At 41.2% G+C, this 20,027-nt stretch overlaps 2 protein-coding genes across 2 annotated transcripts; one reads left to right on the forward strand and one right to left on the reverse strand.

Annotated features, from left to right (window-relative positions):
* The first annotated feature begins 1,547 nt into the window (after positions 1 to 1,547).
* Positions 1,548 to 2,212, forward strand: c18h10orf53 (chromosome 18 C10orf53 homolog). Its single transcript, XM_062520206.1, has 3 exons — positions 1,548 to 1,744; positions 1,865 to 1,984; positions 2,135 to 2,212. Exons 1-3 carry the CDS (start codon positions 1,651 to 1,653, stop codon positions 2,197 to 2,199), a joined length of 279 nt encoding a protein of 92 aa, XP_062376190.1. The 5' UTR covers positions 1,548 to 1,650; the 3' UTR covers positions 2,200 to 2,212.
* A 92-nt stretch (positions 2,213 to 2,304) lies between these two features.
* On the reverse strand, positions 2,305 to 18,862 carry ogdhl (oxoglutarate dehydrogenase L). Its single transcript, XM_062519410.1, has 22 exons — positions 18,728 to 18,862; positions 18,391 to 18,561; positions 17,740 to 17,842; positions 16,685 to 16,800; positions 16,176 to 16,330; positions 15,914 to 16,060; positions 15,732 to 15,822; positions 15,448 to 15,627; positions 11,162 to 11,290; positions 10,891 to 11,070; positions 10,615 to 10,767; positions 9,531 to 9,633; positions 9,217 to 9,345; positions 8,599 to 8,749; positions 6,674 to 6,801; positions 6,301 to 6,479; positions 5,693 to 5,764; positions 4,876 to 5,001; positions 4,311 to 4,383; positions 4,043 to 4,206; positions 3,688 to 3,842; positions 2,305 to 3,345 (listed from the first exon to the last, which is right to left on the reverse strand). The coding sequence occupies exons 1-22, from the start codon at positions 18,767 to 18,769 to the stop codon at positions 3,222 to 3,224; spliced, it is 2,871 nt and encodes a 956-aa protein (XP_062375394.1). The 5' UTR covers positions 18,770 to 18,862; the 3' UTR covers positions 2,305 to 3,221.
* Between the last annotated feature and the right edge of the window lie 1,165 nt (positions 18,863 to 20,027).

Raw genomic sequence — 20,027 nt, forward strand, 5'->3', positions numbered from 1 at the left:
CGTATCAAGCTCCTACCATGGCCATCTCAGTTCCCAGACCTCAACCCCATTGAAAACCTGTGTGGTGAGTTGAAGAGGAGAGTGCAGAGGAGAGAACCCAGGTCGTTGGATGATTTGGAGATTTTGTGCAAAGAGGAATGGTCGAAGATCCCTCTTTCTGTTTTCTCTAATCTTGTGAAACATTATAAGACAAGATTAGGTGCTATTTTATTGGCAAAAGGGGGTTGTACAAAGCATTTACATCAGGGGTGCCAATAATTGTGGCACACATGATTTGATGTAAAATAATTATTTCTTAATGTGGGATTTTTTTCCTTCTAAATAAATGCACTTGTATTAAAGGTTGGATTTTACGCTTTTTTTCATTGTGGTCCTATATTATTTGGAAAAAAAAATGATAACAATAATTGTGGAGGGCGCTGTATCTACATTAAGAGTCTGTATCATTGGCATAAGTTTGTAGTTCTACTCCATAACGCAAACAAAGGCGGCGGGGTAGACATGGTGGATTAAGAGCTAAGCTAAAAATTAAACAAATAATGAAAAAGAACTGGGATACACTAAGTGCTGTGTCTCTCAGGGAAGCACTTGATGACGCTCCTACTATCAGTTTCAAAACAATTTGTGAGTGACAAACTATAAGAGCCGTCTTCCACCGATACAGCCTACTGATGGCTGTAGATACTAGAACAGGTAACCACCAATGTGGAAACTGTAACCATTGTGAAAATATGATAAAGCCAGACTCTTTCATAGACATTGCAACAGGTCAAGAGTATAAGACACAATAATTTATTTGCTGTAGTACATGTTGTTTACAGGCTTGAATGTCCATGTGGTTGCTTCTATGTAGGAAGAACTAAACAAAAAAACTGAAGACAAGGTTGGCAGAACATAAATACAACACTATTAGAACAGCTATCCCGGGTAGCCCATGGCTATGCATTATAAAGAGGCAGGTCATGGAAATTTTGACACATTAAAAATATCAGGAATAGAACGTATTGTAAAATCAGTTAGAGGGGGCGTTAAAATACGAGAATAATTTTGGATTTACACTTTAAAAGCAACAACATACCCTTAATCTGAAAGATTCAGACCAGACCAGACCAGGGTCTGGTTTAGCCAACTATCAGGCTAAGTTCCTACTGTTCTTCTAAATTATGAGATGATAAAGAAACATGAACATTTCTTTTCACGTACTGTTTTGCCAAAATGGGCTCCAAACTGACCTGGTTTTCTCTTGTGGTTTAATTATATATGAACTGATCATTATTGCCTAAAAGTCCCGTTACTTTAACTTCTGTAGGCTATGTATATGACTCTGGCAGGACTGGTTGTGATGCGCACGTTAGGCGACTGATAAAGAATAGCCCGTGTGTCAGTCCACATGAAACATTAAATTGAAACGTGTGCTACCTGTGATGGATGCACGGAGTTGTTTAGAGAGCAGGGCCATTTTACAATTTGGCCTACGTAATAATCCCGTTAAGGTCACGTCACTAGCGAGAAGTGCTACAGCCTACATACACCTAAAAAGGACTTCACAACCATCTCCGCAGCGCTCTGAAATCCTTGCTTTAGATACACCTGGCAGTCCCAAGTAATATCGTTGTATCTTGTTGGCTGGAAAGCTCTGTCGTAGGCACAATGCCTGTCAACGCATTAGTGACTGTGCGATACGGACCATATGATTCGTGTGGTATTGTTGATCACAGGACATTGCGTCTCCAGGGCCTCCAAGGTAACCAATTTAACTTCCGCTCTCCCAAACGACAATTCATAATTGTTGCGCGGGTCCTTGCATATATAGCCTTGGTGAAATGCAGAAATAATACTTGTACTTACTCCTTATAAACAACAGCTACTCTACAGGACAACGGCCATAGATGTGTCCTTCAGAAATCGCTGGACTGGAATAAGGTGGAGCTTGTTGTCAATGGAGAATGCGTTTATGTGTGCAACATAAAAGACCTAGAATTTGGTAGTGTGCAATTTTTCCACTTAACAAAGCAGCTTTCTGATTATATTTCATTCAGAATGTGCCACTGACTGTGTGTGTGTGTGTGTGTGTGTGTGTGTGTGTGTGTGTGTGTGTGTGTGTGTGTGTGTGTGTGTGTGTGTGTGTCTCTAGGTGGTGATGGACGACTTGATGACCTGTGTGAGGCAGCAGTAACAGCAGTCAAGAATGCTTATTAAACCGGTGACAGTCCATTTATGTCTTGGTCTTATTACACTGCAAAGGAAAAAAATGCTGCACGTATCTCTACAAACCACTTTAATAGTTACACATAACACATGTAACACAATGCTACAAAATGATATGTCAACAGTCTGGAGAGGTTGGTGCATTAGTGTAAATTCAAGACCTACAAATGAAGTTCCTATGAAAGATAAAGAGTTTATCCTAGTGGATATAGGCTATGAATATCACAGGTTATTTAACACATTCATATGCAACTCTTGAGACATTAACCTTAACTGTATTGCATTATGAACACATACAAACCAAACTCCAGACATTACTGGTTCACCTGAATCCCTTTGAGTGTTTGAGAGACCACTGAGCAAACATCACACACAGACTAAGAAGAGCACCTTAATGACATAAGGATGTAACCTATTTACCTATACTAAAATGTACGCTTACTGATTTTAAAGTCTGTTAATTGCATACTAATTATAGACCAAAGTTAAAATGAAATGCCATGTGGAAACATTTTCCAGTAATTTCATATGATGAGTATTTTTTCCTCCAGCATTTTCTTCATGTAGTCTGTATTTTCTCACCATGAGAAAGACACCTTATGGCTGTTGTGGAGAATATGATAGTGTGTCTTTATACCAGCTGTTTGATGTCTTCGGATGAAGTCAAGTGTGACAGTGATGTGAAAATATTTCACAGACAGGCTCAACAAATGGAAATGGTATCTAACACACAGCCGTTTCTTTGATGGTTATAAATGGTGCACACTCTATTTGCATACAGCTTTGCCTTAGCATATCCATTATGTTTGCATATCCATTCCATTCCAGGTTATATGCATACATGTTTGTGTTTGTGATTGTGTTAATTAATGGTTGATTTGCATACTTTATTGTACAGTACATTGAGTGAAAGAGTTACCCCAAGTCTAAGAGCAGCTAAAAGTGCTAGATGAGGTTGATTGTCGAGTGAGTCTACATTGTGCGTTGATGCTGATGTTATGTGCTCGGGGTGTTTAAAAACTCCTGCCCTTAAAAGCCTCCAGGTTAAAGGCGGCATCGGTGAACCGCTTCAGCTCCGCCAGGTGGGTGGCCTTGTTACCTGTGGCAGGAGCTGCAGCAGGGTCACGGCCAACATACCTGCGGAACGTGAAAAAGGCAAGTTAGTTGTTGCTGCCTGTTTGTCAGTCTGATGTAAGACTTGTAAGCCTTTATACTCCTTTGCAATCAAGGAAATACTCATCAGATAGCCAACATAGATTAGTCTAGCCAGAATACTTTAAAAAAATCAGCACATACAGTACCCATAACACAAACAAAATCATACAGTAATACTGTGATCTTTAACAGAATGAGAGTGTGTAAATCTATTTGAAAGGGGGATGTACTCTATCCCAAATGCAGTCAGGGATGGCGGGGGACATTGGTTTGAGTTGTACTAACTGGGCTAATGGCCCTTCACAGAGTAGACGGTATACTCACCATATTGGCCTCTTGTTTGCTAGAACAGTGAGGAACCGTGGCCTGACATAATCATAGTAACCCATGTTCTTGTGCTCCTCTTGGCACCAGATTAACTCCGCTTTTCCGTATTTCTCAACCTCAGCTTTGATGAGGTCAAAAGGGAATGGAGATATCTAGAGGGAAAAAGTAGACAACGGAGACCATGCTTTCTTTCATGCAGAGTACAGTTTGTATGTACTCTGCACCATATTATACATTGACTATAACTCTATAATCCCATGTCGATTCGCCACCATAAATCATAGATATCTGACTTTTCAAAGTAAAAAAAAACAAGAGTCATGGTGCTAATGACTGATAATATCATAGTTACCTGTTCAAGTCTAACAATGGCTACATGGCTCTCCAGATTGTGCTTTTTTCTTTCTCTAGCCAGTTCATAGTAGACTTTCCCTGTGCAGAAGATCACTCTCTTCACCTCCTCTGGGGTTTGAGAGGCCGGTCCAGCATCTGGAATAATCCTACGGAACTTGGTGCCTGTAAACAATATACATGATATCTGAAGTTGGGGTACAGTAGCACAGGGATATTAACAGGGCAATACTAATATGAAAAGCTCAACAAAAACACTCGTGTTATACCTGCGGCCATGTTATCAAAGCTGGATCTGGCATCAGGGTGCCTCAGCAAGGATTTGGGAGTGAAAATAATAAGCTGAAAAGAAAAATTCAATGGGTTCAGTTTAAGGCTGCAATATTAGCATAAACATATTCTGATATAACTTTGTGTTAAGTAACTCTCAGACTTATTTTCTTTACACTTGAGACCAAAAGAATACAGTTTTTTAAAACAAACAGCACAGTTGTGAATTCAAGCACATCTGTCACTGCTGAGTTGTTCATGCAACACAAACAATAAGATCCCCTGATGCTACACATTTTAATCAGCACAGGAAAGACTCTCTCATGCTCCACAAAGCACTGCATTTATCGGCAACTAGGGATCACTTTAGACAGTTACTGTTGCAGAAAGCAAAGTAAGTCCAAATGTTTAAAGTGTGGGATAGAATTAAGAGTACAATTTGTATTGTAAATACAAAGATGGCTGAACTGGCCAAGCAAATATTATACATCAGGGGACAATGTGTCAGTTTTCCAAAAGACAACATAAAGAATAATATTTTTTTTTTTTTTAAAGACAGCTTACCGGTTTTCTAAATGGCAACAGAATCTGTCTCCTCAGCACATGAAAGTAATTGGCAGGTGTTGAACAGTTGACCACTATCCAATTACAGTCATAAAGCTGCTGGACCTCAAAGTCTCCAGTGATCTCCTGAAAAAAAGAAACAAGTTTTATAATAATATAGCCTAATTATACACAAACACACATAACATTCTGGTTAGGGGGTTTAAGAAAATGTTATACTATGTTTTGTGATACTTTTCTTAGAAAAACTGTATCGATTCATTCCTTAATTCCTTTACTCAATTAATTAATTCCTTTACTCAATATGTTCACAATGAATATAGCACTATACTGTAAACTCTGGCACAGGTAAAACCTTTAGTTACCTTAACAATTCTACTTCAAAGGTGCAACAAGGTACATAACTGTACAGAGTACAAGAAGGGACATAACTAAGGCAGGGAGATGGCCTTCAGACACGGCAGTCCTAGTCCATCAGCATTTAACCATAGCACTGTAGCACTGTAGCACAAGTCTTTGGGTGGCGGAAGGGTTACACCTGATCAATAACCCATTTGGAGATGAGCCCCCGGGGTGCAGTGATGATGCAGGCTGGTGTTTAGTCTCCAGCTGTGGCTCACTCCCCATGAGCAGGCGCTAGCATAACGCTTTGCCCTTGGGACTGACATACTGCTGAGCAGTGGACTGGGAGTTGGCTAATCAGGAACACTCCGAAACACTGGGTGCAAATGGATAACCAAGGGGTCCTTAAGTGCTTACAGACCAGAATCCTGCAGGCAATCAGTCTTAGGCAAAGGAGGCAGAGAATGACACTTACAGGATAGCGGTCGGGGTCATCCTTGCTCATCTGTAGAAAACGCTCAGGCCGAGCTGATGAGTGCTCTGGTCCCTAATGATTAGCATGGACACAGAAACGCTGATGAGGGCAGGACTATGCACACATACTGTACTGTACAAACACACTCCACACATACTGTACAAAAAAAACATATCAGCCTGACTACATGTGAATGACTAAAATGATACACGCAGAAGGGAAATATGACTTCGAAGATGCTGGTCAATGTGGTATATTCTTTGTCCGAAAAGGACTAAAGGAGCATTCACACCAAGAACGATAACGATAACGATAACTATAACCATAATGATAAAAGCGTCCACACTGGCCAACGATAAGAAAAGTCTCTCCTCATGTTAATGAATGTGATGTCTAGAATAATATGGGTTCTGATTGGCTGTTAGCTTTTTATCGTTCTCAAAATCGCTCTGAAAGTGATCAGCAACGATATCGTTCTTCATGTCGTTATCGTTATAGTTTATGTGTGAACGTTGTCATTCATATTAACGAAAGCGATATTTATTTATAGTTATCGTTATCGTTCTTGGTGTGAACGTGCCTTAATGCTGATTGTCAATGCAACTCACCATACCCTCCATCCCATGGGGCAATAGCAGCACTATGCCATTGTGGCGGACCCATTTGGCTTGACCAGGGCTGATGAACTGGTCTATGATGCATTGGGCTGTGTTGTAAAAATCCCCAAACTGAGCCTCCCAGCACACCAATGCATTGGGACTGGCCATAGCAAATCCAAGTTCAAATCCTGACATGAAGACCACAAAAAGAAAATGAACCAAGGAAATGTAACAGCCTTCAACTGTCATTCAACAGTTAATAGCCTAAAAAACATGAGGTATTACAAGATAGTAAAGGGTTTATTATGACACATTGAAGTGGACATTTAAGTGATACTGTTTAAGTGGAAATTTAAGTGATGCTGTTTTCCAGTGTTCTTACCAAGAACCCCATACTCAGATAGGGAACTGTTGCATACAGTGTAAGGTGCCTGGTTTTGCCATAGATGATTCATCGGGACACATATACGCTTATCAACTTCCTGATCATGGAGAACATGATGACGGTGACTGGAAAGACAAAGAGAACAGCAACGGCACCTTCACTTAATTAACCTCTCTTGATCACACCATCCCACTGATGAATGGTACCTGGAAATCTTATTTCATAATACCCAAAAGAGCTAACTCCTGATATTCATAAAGTTGTAGAAGAAGACAACACATATGATTCATAGCTATCTGTATTGGATATTCAGTCGGTAAGGGTTTGACTGAGGCAGAGAATATCACATAGCTGAAGATAGTTGGGGGTGGGGGATTCTTTTCCTACAGTTCCTTCCTCGTGTTCGTTCCCAAGAGAGAATGGGGGTGGGGAATCAGACAGATATTCTTCTTGCTCTTCAGTTTCGATCAGCACATGAGAGAAGGGGCAGAAACTGAAGTGTATTAGGAGCAAAAGATTTTAACAAGCTTTGCCAGGCCTCTCAAATGGGATGTGTGCCTCACACATCTGAAGTGGCACAATGAGACAATCGTTTAAAGTCTCCTTAACATCACAGTAATGATGTCCTGTGTGCCCATGCTCACGTGGCGTGCGCTCGGCTGCCACTGGATAGCCATCACAACTCACATCTGAGACAGGGTAGAACTAGATGTCAGTAGAAAATAGTAGAAACTGACAGATTATGTAAACAGCTTTAAACTGGGGGTGAATCTACGTTAACAGTAAAAAGTGAGCCTATTGTCATATCAGGTGTTAATTAATTTAACGAAATATGAAGTAACTGCTTTCTTTTAATTTACAGTCCACTGTAATGTCTGCCTCATGACAGTCAAAAGTCAAAATCATTTTTAATGACTAAATGAAAAGAATTTGGCTCGGCCGTGCTCAATTAGCCACAGTCTCTCTGGTAATACATTTGTGATATGTTATGATATGTCCCAAAGGATTAAATGTGAAAACTGAGAAGGGGCTGTTGGTAAACAAAGCCCTCTTCCCCAAACCTAGACTTCATCAATCAAGGGACATAAACACAGGACACAGCACATTCCCAAATCCAGATGACTGAATCAGTTACTCTCAGCCATTAACTCCCTAAGTAACGAGCTGGACTAGCAGACTGAAGCGCCCCAATATGTTCACTCCCGGGGTCTTTTAGCGGAGGAGACGCGTGCGAAAGCAAAAAAGCGACAGATACGTCGATGCTGTGCTGACAGCAAACATAAATTCACAAGCTGATGGGACAGCAGATGGCTGGCTTCACTCTTTCAGTCTAATTTCCTCTCTGTAATGTCATACAAGGGTGCTTGTTTTACCTGAACCAACCATTAGTCCGTTTAGCACCTACTTTCAAATGATAATAGTAGAAGAGAGAACCAGAACTAAATAAACACATTAATCAAAAGGAATTTCTGCTTATTCTCTTTACAGAATGTCTCTTTATTCTCATCACAGGACTACGTTCATAGGACTAGCTATGGGTATGTGTCAGCCAAGAAAAGAGTCACCGAACGGCCTCCCTGTCAGACAGCACCAGTGACAACACCATAAGGGCACTGTCTCTCCCTCGGGAGACTGTCTGAGGAGCAGCTGACATTGTCCATTACTCCCAAACCAGACAGATGTGTTTCTTATGAAGGCAAAGTGAAAAACAGCCAAAGGCATTAAAGCACAGTCGTAACAAAATTGGAACACATACAGTGCTATGGTAGCTGACTTATGTGCCACACACACGCACACACACACAGAGAGAGAGAGAGGGAGAGAGAGAGGGAGAGAGAGAGAGAGAGAAAGAGAGCACAGAGAAAGAGAGAGAGAGAGAGAGAGAGAGAGAGAAAGAGAGAGAGAAGGGGCTGGGGGCTCACCTGAAAGTGCCCCTCTCGACGTCCTGGCCACTGAGTCGGACATGGATGCCATCCTTGAGCAGTGACCCAAAGGCCATGTACTCTCCCAGTGCCCAGTCCACTTGCCGCTTCTGCACCAGGTCCGCCCTGCCACGCAGAATGCGGTTCACCCCTGAGACACAAACAAACAAACAAACAAACACAAAAGCACATGCCAATGGACATGGTTATTATACACAGCTGATTGGATATCTTACTGTATCTGCACAAAAGGGACAGTACTCTGATGGTTCACATTTTGAGGTCTCACTGGCAGTCTGGTTGATTATTGAATGTTGCCACTGACTAGAAGGTGGGAATTCAAAGGAGTTTCAGATTCAATGGAGACAGATGACATATAAGCAAGCATACTGTATGAACAGTATCACAGGTTGAATCACAGATTGTAAATAAAATATCTGCTATGAATTTTGCTTCATTAATGCAGCTAATTTAGTCTACTCCGAGCCATCATCTATCATGGCTATCCACTGGGTATGCTAATTCAGATGGAGGAGTTAAGATCTGAGCGGGGCTCTTGATATTTTGATATAGAAGTAATCTACTTTTCTCCTCACTGAATCCAATACAAGGACCTACCAGAGTGAATGGAAAAATCCTCCAGTGGCACGGAGCTTGCTGTCTGGCCGATGTGCTGCAGAACCTCCTCTTCTAAACCTGTAGCGGGGCAACTCATGCTGCGGGGCTCCCCCTCGGTGGTGAAGAAGTCTTCAAAGGAACAAATAAACAAATAAGTCTGCATACTTCACTTGGATGTTGGATTTTAAATAAAATATACACTCAATAGAATAGAATTAGTAGAATTATAGTAATATAATTAATAGAATGTTTCATTTCTTTCTATTTAAAACTGTAACAGTACAGTAGGTGTGCTTGTGGTTGATTTCTAGTACCAGGCCATGGAGAATCCAGCCAGTGGCGAATATGCAGAATCTTCTCATCTTTGGAGCTTGTGTAAGCCTCTTCACAGATCTTGTCATATTTGGCGACTTCCTCCTGCAAAGAGAATTAAGAAATTAAGTGAACCTCCTAAGCCATTTACAAGAATGACACAGTGAACAATATCGTAATAAGAGAGAAGAATGAAATGTCTTTCCTGAGAACTGATAACAATTGCATGCTTTGCCTCTAGGCTTTAGAGAGAACGAGAAGAGGGAGTGAGGGGAACAACCATTGTCTCAGGTTAAAATTATTTTTTCTCTAGTGAAATCTCCCTGAGCTGCTGGAAAAGTGACAGGAGGCAACAGTGAATAAAGAACACTGTCAGGCCATTGAGACAGAGTATGAGTGGCATGCTCAAGACGAATAGTCACACCTGGCATTCACAGCCATTCAGCAAGAGTTCTGGGAAGGGACAGATCGTTCAATAATATCCTGGGTCAATGGGTGGAGCAAGATACAAATTTGTTTTTGTTGTTTTTCGTACAAAAAATCTCACATCAGAAAACAATCTCTATCAAGTCTCAGAAAGCAAAAGCAAAGACATCACTCCTTTATGCCCTAAAGCACAGCCCAGGAGAAAAAAAACCTTCCAGAGTCAAACAACGTATCCAAGGCAGATTGAACAGATGCACTACAACTGCTCGATGCTAATTTTGCTAATCACATAACATGACACCAGAGGTGCGTTCAAATTCACAAGCATCGGCGAACATTTACAATCAGGTTTCTATTTGCCTTTAGTTTTTGGCGAACGTTTTCAGAGTCTTTTGTTCATGAACATACAGTGGAACTGGACGTGAGCTTGACGAAGATAACAATATAGTTACTGTAACTACTGTAACAAAACACAAAACAATTCAAATGTAACTGTTCAGAGAAAACATGTTCACCACAAATGTTCACCAATGTTTGACGAGTTTGAAGGCACCTCTGCTTTGTGGTACAATGATATTTATGTGTAGTATAAACAAATTCTGCACCTCTAAGAAATAAATGAACAGATACATTTTAACTGGAGAAGAATCCAGACCAAACCTCAAACTCCTGCAGTGTCACCACCCCTTCAGAAATGAGCTTGTCAGAGTATTTCTTCAGAACATGTTGCTGCCGACGGATCTGCTTGTACATAAGAGGCTGTGTGAACATTGGCTCATCCATCTCATTGTGGCCAAAGCGTCTGTAACACACCTATACAAAGAACAAAAACAGCCACATCAGTACAAACATTGATGTAAACATTAAATACAAAATTAAAGGTAAACATTATCTTAAAGGCAAAGGTATCTACTGTTGGCAAAAACTAATACCTACCAAATCAATCACAACATCCTTATTGAACGTGCTCCTCCATTCAGCTGCCACCCTACACACATACATTACGGCTTCAGGGTCATCTGCATTCACATGGAAAATGGGCGCATTGACGACACGAGCCACGTCTGTAGGATAGGGTGATGAACGTGCCATTCTGGGGTCTGTCGTGAAGCCAATCTGTGATAACCAAAACCAATCATTTACATTAACAACAACAGCCAACAATTACGCACTGGATTTCACGGTCAGCCCGGTGAAGGTCTTGTACCTGGTTATTGACCACTACATGAATGGTTCCATGAGTGGTGTACGAAGGAAGTTCACTGAGGTGGAATGTCTCGTACACAACACCCTGGCCAGCAAAAGCTGCATCACCATGCATCAGGATGGACATTACCTACAAAAGTGTCGTGAAAAACTTGAATCATAGCATTGTGGTTACAAATATAACAGTAGTAGTATACAGATTCAAGACATATTTTAATCTAGAGGTTTTAGAGTCACTTACTGTAACAGGTAATAAGTAAGACCCCCTTGGTTAATGAAATTATTACTGACAATCACATAGACATAATGTGCCTCACTGAAACCTGGCTTAAACCAGATGAATACCTTCCATTGAATGAGTCCACACCACCTTCCTATCTAAACCACCATGTACCGCGCCTCACTGGCAGGGGTGGTGGAGTAGCTACAATTTACCACTCTAGCCTTCTCACATCTCCCAAACCCGCACAGTTTACATCTTTTGAAGTCCTAATTCTTAATTTTATACACCCAGATTGGAAAAATAATCCGCCTGTAACCGTGGTCACACTTTATAGACCCCCAGGCCCCTACACTAATTTTCTAGAAGAATTCTCTGATTTTCATTCCACCTTAGTTGTCCAAACAGAAAAAATACTTATACTGGGTGATTTTAATATTCATATGGATAATGTGAACGATAGTCTCACAATTGCATTCCAATCTCTAATTGACCATCTCGGCTTCTGCCAAAATATTAATTCACCCACACATAACCATACTATTGATCTAGTCTTGTCATATGGCATAAACATAGAGCAGTTAACAATCATACCACAACACCCCACCCTAACTGATCACCATCTAATTACTTTTGAAATGACACTACACTATGTAGTACCTAACTCCACTCACTACTATAGTCGCGGCCTATCTGAAAAAACGAATGCAGACTTTCTAGAACAAATTCCACTTACCCTTTCCACATTTCTGACTCAGGAAATATTAGAGGGCCCTTCTCTTAAAATAGAAGGTCCTTCCCTTAACCCAACAGAGGTTGATTTACTAACTGATAATGTAATGAACGCACTACACTCAACACTAGACTCTGTAGCACCACTCAAAAAGAAAATAAGAAAACAAACAAGACGCGCTCCATGGTATACCACAGAGACTAAAAGCCTTAAGCAAAAAACACGCAAACTAGAGCAAAAGTGGCACACCACGAAAATGGAAGTCTTTCGCCAAGCATGGAGAGATAGCCTCATCACATACAGACAAGCACTTAACAAGGCCAAGTCAGCATACTATTCCTCACTGATTGAAGAAAATAGAAATAATACAAAATTTCTTTTTAGCACAATCTCCCGCTTAACAAAGAGCCATAATGAAGTAAGCCAATCTATTCCTTTGAGCTTAAATAGTAATGATTTTATGGACTTTTTTAATGACAAAATTGAAACAATTAGAGTTAAGATCGACAACCAGTCAGTTTCTCCAAATACACATACTCCACTGCTATATGAGAGTGAAAACCTAACAGAATCACAGCTACAACCTAGAACAACATTTAATTCATTTACACCTATCGACACATTAGAGCTCACTTCCACAATTTCCTCATCAAAATCTGCAACTAGTCTGCTAGACCCTATTCCCACTCACCTTCTTAAGACTGCTCTCCCCCTCCTTGATAACGCCTTGCTTCAGATTTTAAATAATTCAATGCTATTAGGACATGTTCCACAGCAGTTTAAGATGTCTGTTATCAAGCCATCACTCAAAAAGCCTAGCCTCGATCCTAACATCCTAGCTAACTATAGGCCTATTTCTAATCTCCCTTTTATGTCAAAAATACTTGAAAAAATAGTTTCCAAACAAATTGGCGCCTACTTACAAATGAACAACATTCAAGAACTGTACCAATCTGGCTTTAGAGCCCACCACAGTACCGAATCAGCCTTAGTTAAAGTGTTTAATGACCTCCTCATTGCTGCTGATAACGGATATGCATCAATCCTAGTCCTCCTTGACCTCAGTGCTGCTTTTGACACCATAGATCATGACATACTACTTCACAGGCTTGAACATTCCATAGGTATCAAAGACTCTGCACTTGCTTGGTTTAGATCTTACCTTACTAACCGCCAACAATTTGTACAGGTCCATAATGAACCATCCACCCAGACTATGGTAAAATATGGAGTGCCTCAAGGCTCAGTACTAGGGCCCCTATTATTTTCTCTTTATATGCTTCCCCTAGGTTCTGTAATTAGAAAACATGGCATTAATTTCCATTCTTATGCAGATGATACACAATTATATATTTCCATAAAGCCCGATGACCCAACCCCATTAGCCAAACTCAACACATGTCTGAGAGACATAAAAATTTGGATGACTAATAACTTCCTGCTATTGAACTCAGATAAAACAGAAGTTATGGTTTTAGGTCCAAAAAAGATTAGGGACATCCTATCTACATCACAAGTTACATATAGTGATCTCTCACTGACCTCATCCACAAGTGTTAAAAATCTAGGAGTTATAATTGACCAAGAACTTCTACTCAGTAGTCACATAAAACAGATCACAAAAACTTCATTTTTCCATTTAAGGAACATCTCAAAGATAAGGAAGTCCCTATCCTTACCAGACGCTGAAAAATTAATTCACGCTTTTGTCACTTCTAGGCTAGACTATTGTAATGCACTATACGCCGGCTGCAATAATACCTGTGTAAAAAGCTTACAGCTTATACAAAACGCAGCTGCTCGCACACTCACTAGGACCAAAAAATATGAACATATTTCCCCCATCCTAGCATCTCTACATTGGCTACCTGTTAAAAGTCGCATTGACTTCAAAATTCTACTTCTAACATACAAAGCCATAAATGGCAGGGCACCTGAATATATTAAAGATCTTCTAGTCCCATATAATCCACCTAGACCCTTACGATCACAAAATACTGGACTTCTTGTAACTCCAAGGATTTCAAAAACTACAGTAGGAGGCAGAGCTTTTTGTTACTGCGCACCTCTCCTCTGGAATAATCTTCCTCCCTCAATCCGTTTAGCAGACACCCTCCCTATTTTCAAGTCTAGACTTAAAACATATCTCTTTAGTGCTTCCTATAGTTAGGTATGGTGCAGTGTGGAACTGCAACCACTTCAGGGTTTCATTGGAACGGACCACCTCTGCTGTGGACTTGTGTGACTGGTGCTCCAGTCATGCCTGCCATGGTGGCTACCGACCACACCTGTGCTGGTGCTGACTACCCTCCACCATGCCTTAGTTATGCTGCTATAGCATAGCACTGTCATGGACTTCTCATGTGTCATGCCGTACAACTCTCTCTCCCCTCTCCCTCTGTCTCTCTCAACTCTCCCTCCTCCCTCTCTCTCTGTCCTGTCATTCAACTCCCTCTCCCCTCTGCCTTTTCCCTCTATAGTATAATAATTTATATTCCCATTTATATACTTATTAATACCAACCATTATGACTTATAGTAATACTAACACACTTTATTTCTCTTCCCTTTCCCCTATACCTCACTTATGAGGTGAACCATTACCAGTCATCAGCCATCTTTGTGCCTGGCCCTCATCACACCTGAAGTCCCATCCCCCTGAGTGCCATTGCCATCATCATCCCTATGATTGCCCTACCATCGCCTGCTGTGGTTCCCTGCCAGGATCCCTGGGCCACACATCCTAGCAACCCATTACCCTCCAAAATTACTAATGGATTACTGATGGACTATTTATTCCCTATACTGGACTGCTTGAACCTTCTGATACTACAAATGACTTTACTTAACTGACCCTAGGCAGATGGGTTGGGCCCTTGAGTCGTGGATCTGTCTGAGGTTTCTTCCTATATATATCTCCAATTCTAGGGAGTTTTTCCTTGCCCCTGTTGCTCATGGGCTCTCTTTGAAGGTTTGACGCTCTGTGAAGCGCCTTGAGACATGTGTAATGTTTTGGCGCTCTATAAATAAAATTGAATTGAATTGAATTGAATTGAATTAATCTAAACCGCTACTGAGCTCCTTTCAAGTAGTGTCTAAGCTCCTAACTCTTCTTACAGTAGTAGTAGAAGGTTGAACTGAGGAGAAACTTCAAATATATCCGAGAAAACAAGAGCTACGGCTGACCTCTCTAGAATTCTAGACCACAATTAAGCGATAGAGGACAAAATACCAATATCCAGTATAATACATACACCATTTTCAGGGACATATAATTAACAACAGCATAGGAAAAAATCAGTCCCAACCATCCCTGTTGCAGTGACATACTGTACCTTTTTGCCCTCTGTGTCTCCAGAGTAGAACTGTTCTGCTTTGGTCTTGCCCTGTACCACTGGGTCCACGGCCTCTAGGTGAGAGGGGTTGGCCATTAGAGACAGTGTGATATTCTTGTCTGTCTCACGGTTGATACGCTCGTGGTACATGCCAAGGTGGTACTTCACATCCCCTGAGCCCTGAAACAGATAATAACGTGCTTGATGTGGGACAGCTTTGAAATATCTAATGGGAACACTTTTTCTGGTTACTACAGTCAAGACTGCAATATATAGGGCAGTACCTCATCAGCAGCCTCAAGCTTAGGATCAAACTGGCAAAAGATCTGATCCAAATCTTTACGCACAACATTGGCCAAGACATTAAGTCGACCCCTGTCAGTGAAAAGTTCACATTTGATATTGCACCAATAAAAACAACTGCTGAAAATGATAAAGATGAAGCTAGAAGTTGAGAGTACTGTACCGGTGGGGCATGCCCATAATCACTGTATCAATACCAGCCTCACTTGACTTGTCAATCATCATCTTCAGAGCAGGTATGAGAACTTCGCAGCCTTCCAAACCAAAGCGCTTTTCTGAGGACCATTTTCGAGCAAGGAAGTCTTCAAAACTGTGAAGCAAAGATGGTGCAACCAAAAACATGAATATGCCACAAGGTGCTATCACCCTCAAACACCATATACAGTCATTAAATGCCCTGGGTGTCCAAAAAATCAAAGTCTGACCGTGTAGATCTGACCAGTCGGGCCAGAAGAGTTCTCTTCTCGGAGTTGGTGAACCGCATAACTCCTGGCAGTTCAAACTTTTGCCGGATCCACTGACACTGCTCCACATTATTGATGAACATGTACTCTATTCCAATATGACCACAGTAAGCTGTCTAAATGTTGAGGAAAAAACAAGACAGCAAAAATGTCCGATTTATTAAACAAAAGCTAAAATGCCATACAACAGCTATAGGGCAGATTTCCAGAAAATATTTGGTGATAAAATGTTAGGGAAAGTGCATACAATGTGCACAACAACTTTAGTTTTTAACATCCTCAAATTCATTCTCGTGGCATATGGGCATGTGAAAATGTGATAGACATAGCCATCATTCTTACCGTTTACTACAGTATGTCTAGTAAATAGTAGTACTGCTGCCACACTCATGTTTCTCAGACCGCTCTATTCAATGGCTAATGCGTGGTTTATTTTCTTACCTTCTGTAAAAAGTTAATTTTGCACTTACCTCTAATCTACGGATAATCTCCCGGAGTGGTAGTGTTGACTCACCACCCCCAATAAACGTTGTTGAAGGCAACTGGAAAGACTTGTCCAGATCGGACTCCTCCAGACCATAAATCCCTGAGGCACACATCCAAAACAATTGGGATTCATAGATCAGATCAGTCCACAACCACAATCAATTACGAATTAAAACATGCAGCTAAGTGTTAACATTTTTTTTCTCAACAATTAAAAGTTAAGGTCTTAAGCAGCATGTTACTGGACCAAAGGATACATTCTCTGAGTTGGATCAGTGTGCACCATCAGTCTGTGTTTGTTGGTTAAATAAGTACGTTTGACTGTTCTTTTTCAATTAATGTCTGGGCATTGGAGACTAAATGTCTAGAGTACACTACTTACAATGTTTGCCTTAGCAAAGTGGCATGTCATTGACTGGAGCAAAGCAGATGTGGGGCTTGTGTCTCAGATACTATTGACCTGTAATATTTTCTCAACCTGCAGTCCATAAATGCCTCTCATGTGAAGTTTATACGTCCTCCCTCGCTCCTCGGGCCTCGATCCTCACTGATCTACATAAAGAATGATGGGGCGGCAACAACGATAGTCTATCCCTTCGTCTATCTTTCTTTATGTAGATCAGTGAGGATCGAGGCCCGAGGAGCGAGGGAGGACGTATAAACTTTACATGAGAGGCACCCCATAAATACAGCTCTGTGTTTGTCAGATGGCGACCTGTGCTGTGTTGTCCAAAGCCACTGTTATGTATGGAATTTAAATAGTAGCACTGCTAATTGTGGTGATTTAGCTTCAGTTTATCTACTACAAATTGCTATTGTGTCATTTTTCTTTCAGGTTCAAAATGTTGCTAGATACGGATAAGATGTTTGTTGTATAAATAGGTGTGCTAGACATAGGCATCCCCACCATCCACAAGGTTGGGCACTGATTTAGATCAACAATATCTAATAGTATTTTTTATTTTTGTTATATATGTGTGTTTTTTTTTTAAATATATATATATTTCTACACTTACAGTATATGTAAATACAGTCTTACCTAGTTTATCAATGGTGGTAATTAAATCAGAGGGGACAAAAGAATCTAAGTCAGCCTCAAGAATTCCAAGCGGGTCCAGCTGTGCTGCATGATGACCACGGACCTACAGTATGACAACAAGAATATGGGGGCAGAGAAGTAAGATATACTGTAGCTGACACAATAAACAGAGAGTAAGTGGTGAGCTGAGAACCCACACACTGAAAGGCAGCTTTCAACACCATTGCCAACTGTGGCTTGTTTGCAATAGCTGTGGGAGATATCCCAACAGGCCAGTCACATTAGCTGGAATCGTAATCATGTCTCTGCCAAGACAGAATTTAATAAATCCCTTAGATAGTTCTCCCCATTCATCAGAGGGAGACAGAACACATTGCCACCTGTTTTGTTTAAGAAATCTCTTTCATTTCTGAAAAAGAGGGAAGCTTATCCAAGTAGGGTAATGTTAATAGTGCCATTTGCATACGCAAAACATGTAGCAAACTGTATTTTCATCCTAATTATTATGTCTACATTGACCCTCATTCATTTCAAACGTGTGTTTGTATGTTATAGCATATATGATGTATAATGATATATGATAATATGCCTATAGCCTACCATGTACTTACAGGATAAGTCAAATGCGACTAGAAAACAGACACAGTGTACCTGATATGCTCTGATGAGAGTGTGGACGGCCAAGTGGTCCTCTACCACCTTTTGGGACATTGCAGGGGTCTGAGACATGGCTCTGCCCTGTAGTAGAGAGGAGGGGCGTCTAGCCTCTGTGTCCCCTACAGGCGTAGCGGCTTGAGCATTACGGAAGTATGCATCCCAGGACTGAGAGAGGAAGAATCAAGCAATAAGACTGGTACCCAGATTATCAGATTATTCCCAAGATAGACAAAAACCCTCTTCTAAGATAACAGCCATTATATTCTGTAAGCTACAGTATATGTGATAATAAACTGTGGGTAGGTTTAGTGAAAGAGGTGGGCACATGTACCTCATGGACATTCTTATGGTCCTCCAGCCAAGCATAGTACATTTCCTCCACATAGCTGGAGCTGCATGCTAGAGAGGGCTCGACAGCCCCCGAGGAACAGCCACGGCAGGGGTTGTATCTCCCCCCTGCCCCTGCCCCTGCCCCAGCTCGTCCTCTCAACCAAAAGCTCCCTCCCCTTAGAGCACCAGCCAGTGCCCTGAGCTGACTCATTTCTGGCCCTCTATAACATGAAAGAGAAAGCAGTCAACGCACACCACAGCATAAACATGAATGTTGTTATATAGGCTAAGCTTGGATATAGCCCAGGCTACTCCTAAAAGAAAATGTAGCCCATTTGTAGGCCTAAGTTTCCTATAACAGAGTCGCTCTCTTAAGTATGTCCAAGCCTGCTGCACTTTGTAGGTAAGCTACGGTGTTCGATGCCCTGTCAGCTAGGCTATCTGACTGTGATCAATCACAGGAAGTCCTGCTAAGGATGTCTCAGATGTCTCATCATTTTTTGCTCGCAGAAACCGTCTGGGTGCGAACAGTCTAGCATACTGCATCAGCTTCCCAAAAGGGGACTCCCAAAACGTTCAAAGTGCGCAACGAGGCGAGAGATGGTAACACACATACACAAGTAAATAAATAAATAAAACAGTAAACTGCACATCAATTGGCGGTTACAAAACGCTGATAACAGAAACTGTTTGCACGGTAACATAAAAAGACGTAGCCTAGTTCATCGCTCTATGTAGAATACTGTTTTCGCTGGGAAGAAATATAGCGGAACATTGCGCTGTACACTAAGGTATCTGCAGCATACAGTAGCCTACAAGCAGCGCTCTGGCTCACGCACAGGTCTGTTGGTGTAGTGATGTTCCTCGGTTCCTTTCCGATGTCTATCGGGTTTTTTTTCTTATAAATCACCGCAGAGGTTATCGTGAGGAAGACCGTCCGTTTCAGCTTCGACCCAGGTGCAGAACATTATTTCTTTATTCTGGGTCGCCTGGTTTTCCAGTTCAGCTAATCCCTCAACGCCAAATCCGCATAATCCTCTGTTTGAAGCAGCAAAATACATTCGATGAGCATATAATCAACTTTCCACTGACAAGTCAATCCGCACCAGCTATCGAAACATTGTTCAAATAGCAGTTTATATGAAAGGCCACTCAACCTGAAGTAGCATATTCCTGGACGTTGGAACAGTAAACGCACCTGATGCAGGTTAGTCCATAGGCTGCAGCAGCAACATAAGACAGGGCAACTTTACAGTGAATAGCACGTGTTGTAAATCTGCTATGCCCACAGGTGACAATTG

The sequence above is a fragment of the Sardina pilchardus genome, chromosome 18, assembly GCF_963854185.1.
Source record: "Sardina pilchardus chromosome 18, fSarPil1.1, whole genome shotgun sequence".
NCBI classification, from domain to species: domain Eukaryota; kingdom Metazoa; phylum Chordata; class Actinopteri; order Clupeiformes; family Clupeidae; genus Sardina; species Sardina pilchardus.